This window comes from Anarrhichthys ocellatus, unplaced genomic scaffold (assembly GCF_004355925.1).
Source record: "Anarrhichthys ocellatus isolate YVR2014 unplaced genomic scaffold, GSC_Weel_1.0 scaffold19, whole genome shotgun sequence".
NCBI lineage: Eukaryota > Metazoa > Chordata > Actinopteri > Perciformes > Anarhichadidae > Anarrhichthys > Anarrhichthys ocellatus.
In genome coordinates, this window is record NW_022280049.1 from 5,655,697 (window position 1) to 5,660,174 (window position 4,478).

General features: G+C 45.7%; 1 protein-coding gene across 3 annotated transcripts in view; it reads right to left on the bottom strand.

Annotated features, from left to right (window-relative positions):
• LOC116389186 (connector enhancer of kinase suppressor of ras 2) overlaps positions 1 to 4,478 on the bottom strand; it is a 67,496-nt gene extending 63,018 nt beyond the window's left edge. For 2 of the 3 annotated variants that reach the window (XM_031857665.1, XM_031857663.1), the window contains exon 1: positions 4,142 to 4,478. In XM_031857665.1, coding sequence (XP_031713525.1) covers positions 4,142 to 4,205 — 64 coding nt within the window. In that variant the 5' untranslated portion in view covers positions 4,206 to 4,478. The remainder of the gene's footprint in view (positions 1 to 4,141) is intronic. The other variant, XM_031857664.1, reaches the window with a different exon arrangement.

Genomic DNA, 4,478 nt, shown 5'->3' on the forward strand with positions numbered 1-4,478 from the left:
GTTTGTGGCGTTTATGCATGCGTGTCAGTACCCACACACACATACACCTACCATATATTCCAGTGAGTATGTGCATTCCTTTGAGCGCCTGTATCCATATGCAGCCATCTCTGCATTTCTTTTTGTGTGTGAAAACCGAGGACTGGGGGAGTTTCGTCTATGTGTGTGTGTGTGTGTGTCCTAATAAGGCACGCGCTTTAATCTTTAATGCAGCTGAAACTACAACAAGCACACAGTCGGAGCCAGGGGAAGCGTGTTTTCCAACACAGACTTCTTCACCATGTCAGCGGGAGACTAAATCACACAGTAAGGAATGGTAGTAAACATGCCCCCCCCCTTTGGACACTCATAGGGCCATCAAGAGGATTCTCTAAACAGAGGAGCAAAGCATGTTGCACCCCCCCCCCCCCCCGCTATACGCGTTGACTTCCATCTAAATTCGTATCTCAGTCATTCAGTCTCCTGCGCTGACTGAAATGTCACACGTCACCTTTATTTTTAGATTTTATTTTTGGGTTCCAATAGCCTACATCGGCACGCAAAGAGGAAAACAGGGATCACTGCTGGAAAAGTGAGCTGCCGTGTTCATTTTCCCGTCACGTGCACGCATCAGCGGGCTGCCGGTACCGCGCGCCCGCGTGAAAGCACAGGGTGATCTGATGAGGTGCACGGAGCACCGAGAGGATGAGGAGAAGTCCGGTTTATTTCTTTTTTTTCTTTGTTGCCTAACACGTTAAAGCACAGATCCCTACGCGTCATTCATTTACACATCAGTTGCGTCTGCACACACACCCCGGTGCATACCCCCTCAAACACACACACACACACACACACACACACACACACATACACACACACATAAAGGAAACTCCTCCGGTGTGGGTGTTCAAATCAAAACAAACGCTGATGAGTCATCTTTCTGTGAGGATCACCAGTGTTCTGCTGCTGGAGCAGTCCTTCTATGAGAGACACGGTAAATTGCTGCTCGGCCCGGAGAGCTGTGTCAGGTTTTCTCCAGGATCGCAGAGTATCCCGTCTCGTATTCTTTCATATGACAGGAGTGGACCTATGAGGTTAAAAAACGAGACCTGGATAAAGCTTGTCTTTTTTTTAACCTTTTTCTCTGTGCAGGGGAAGGATGGAGTCTTAAAACGTGTCCATGGTGTCCATCTGATGACATCTGGTCACAGAACTTGGTAATTACTTTACAATTCAAACTATCTCTTATGACCCCACAAGGCCAACTATAAATGCAAATGTTCTTTTTCAAAGGTGGAAGGGTCCATATGAGAGAAAGCCTCACTGACAAGGGATGACAAGTAACTAAGTACATTTACATAAGGCCTGTGCTTTAAGCAGAATTTTGAGGAATTTGTGCTTTAAGTGTTATTTATTTATTCATGTGACTATATTTCTACTCCATTACATTTTATAGAAATATATTTATATTATTCTACTCCAGAACATTTGTCTGAGAGCTATTTGCAGACCAATATCTTACATACAAAACATGTAATTATCTTGTAAAACATCATCTATTTTCATCGATTTAACTTCAGTAGAATTGCATCAGTAATATTAAATATGATATACATATCTATATTATATATGACTAACGTAAAAAAAGGACTCTTTTTAAGACATGCATATCCTGTCAATGTATAAAAGTGATTTTTCTGAAATTTGATCAAATTAAAAACAAGAAATGTTTAAGATCAAAGTCGACCTGTGGATACACTCTTTACAGATAAAAACAAATCATGTTGGTATTGTTGCTAATATCTTACAAACAACTCATCTGCAATGTTTGAAGGAAAGATTTCCACTCGATAACTTTAAATAAAGCATTTCTTTCCCTCTAGTGAAAGCTAGTGAAATTGTGAAAAGATTCTTACTTTCTGTACGTAATATTCACGATATTTTGAGAGTTTTTGTCACTGGTTCACACAATTCAGGGGCCTCCCTCATGGCTGATCCCCAGTTCGGGTCCTGCTGGGGACCTTTGTTGCATCTCTATACTGGTGCTGCCTATAGTGGAGGCATTAAATGCCCCCCAAAATAACAAGAATAAAATAAAAATAGTACACACAATTCAGCTACAGCTGTTGTTTTGTTGTTATAATCAGAGACAATACGGCTCAGTATCTCACGATGGATTGAAAAACCGAGGACCATGATAACCCCCCTCTCCACAGAGAAACAATCAGCACCCATGCATCTTATACCTGCGTTTATTTTTCTCTCTTGTGGTAAGCAAGAGAAGTCACTACAGTGCGTGGGAGAGATGAAGAGCTCCCAGAAGGAAAAACTAAAGAGGCCAAAGTGAAGCCCCTGTAAGCATTAATACTAGCCTTTCTCCTTTTACTTTATTCAGAAGAAAATAAGATCTGAGCATATAAGTCTGCCACTGAGGCCCCACAGGACAAATAAAGAGGAGGGGGCTTCACAGGAACAGGGACAACACTGGGAGACGTTGGCGAAACATCGTTGTTGAAAATAGAACTCTGAGCCCCGGCTCTTCATGTGGAAGAGGCCGGGAGACGCATGCGAAGTAGACCATGAGCGGAGCTGTAACAAGATGAATCAATCTTAACCTCAAGACTTTCGGTGCAAGTGTGTACAATTTTCTTCATCCTTACGTTGCTGACGACAAACCTAAACGGGCTGTTTCAGTGCACCCGGAGCATGTGTGGCAAATAATGAATTAGGAATTCAGCTTGTATAGTCCAAACCTTTCCACTGTCGTGTTAAGCTTGACACTTCTCCCTTCTACTGTGTTGATTTCCTAGTGATCACAATTGTATTGTACTTTCCATGTTGCAAACCTCTAACCACATTTGGCCTGTTACTAATCTCATCTCCAATCAAATTTCAGCTCTCTAAATGAACGGTGAGGGAGCAAAACCTTCCCAGGATCAGAGGATGAAGCCGTAACTCCACACTGGCTGCTCACAGAGCAGGAGCATCATCGTAATCACTCAACGTATCGCATCCTAAACACTCCCTGGGCCGCGTCCCCCGAGGGTCTGACAACCACCTTGACTCCTAATCTCAGACATCAGTGCTCTACCATAATGAAAAGGGGCCTATAGTCTGGAAACACAATATGGGGTTTGAAGAAAATCCATTGCTACTAAAAGTGGTGACCCCATATGTGTGTGTGTGTGTGAGGAATACAGTCACGAGTGTATAGGAGTGTTACATTGTTGCTTTGAGTCGTCACACAGAAGTGATTAAGTGATTTTCAGGAGTAAAGGGTTTGTGGCCCCCCCCCCCCCCCCCATGTCCATTGTCTGTCAATAGGCCTACCACAGTTTCTGTCACAGCTCTGTGTCTGACCAGAGTGTGTGAGAACGGCTCCTACCACACACACACACACACACACACACACACACGCATGATTAGTGATTACTCATTCATACTGGCTGTTTGAAAGGACGTATCTCGTGCCAGCAAAAGAGAGCAAACAGGAAAAAAAAAAGAAAAAATTGAAGCGAGTGTGTTCGGCGCGGTTGCCTTATATGGTAGGAGGCATTGCGCTGTCCACGGTGCTGAATCCGACTGTACGGCTGGCATAGGTGGTGGTGGTGGTGGGGGGGGGGGGGGGCGATGGAAGGGGGGGGGCATGCAGCTAACTACATTAATCAAACACATACGCACGCTCACACGCAATCACACACACACATACAGCGGGAGTGGGGATATGGGCTCGGAGCATGTGGCAGTGAGTGAAGGGGCAGATGACATACGTTACATTCATTGATGGGAGCTCTGCTGCTGCTGCTGCTGATGGAGTCAGCACAGCAGCAGCAGCAGCACCCCATAGGCTTGGCTTGCGCTCTCAAGCAAGCGAGATGACAGAATGCTGAGGCTCCACTCCCTGCTTCTTTTGGGGGGGAGACATCCATTTCACCGCACCGGCCCAACAAACGCATTCCCTCTATATACTTTAGTGACTTTAAATCAGCGGCTAAACGCACACGTCAGCCTGCAGGTTTCGGATGAGAAGGAGAACACACATGCACAGAGTGTGGCCCTCCGCTGCTCACCCACCACCACCACCACCACCATCATCCTCATTCTCACCACGGGCAGCACGAACATCACCCAGCCTGATGCAAATGAAGGGATCCACATTTACCTTTCATCCAGTCCAGCACTTGCTTTGGTGTCCATTTACTTATAGGTTCCATAACCAAAGCCATGGTGTCACAGTCTCTCCGAGATGAACGGCGCAGGACTCAATGCGGGCGACATAAAAAAAGGAAACTTGTCAGTCACATCTGGAATGACACGGCGGTGGGCGAATCTGAGGGAAAAGAGAGGTTTGTCAGTTTTATTCTCTCCATCAGTGCATGGCCGCCTGCAGAAACGGTGAACGGGATGCGGTGGTGCAATCCACGCGCACACACGGAGACACGCACACACGCGCTCTCTCTCTCTCTCTCTCTCTCTCTCTCTCTCTCTCTCTCTCTCCT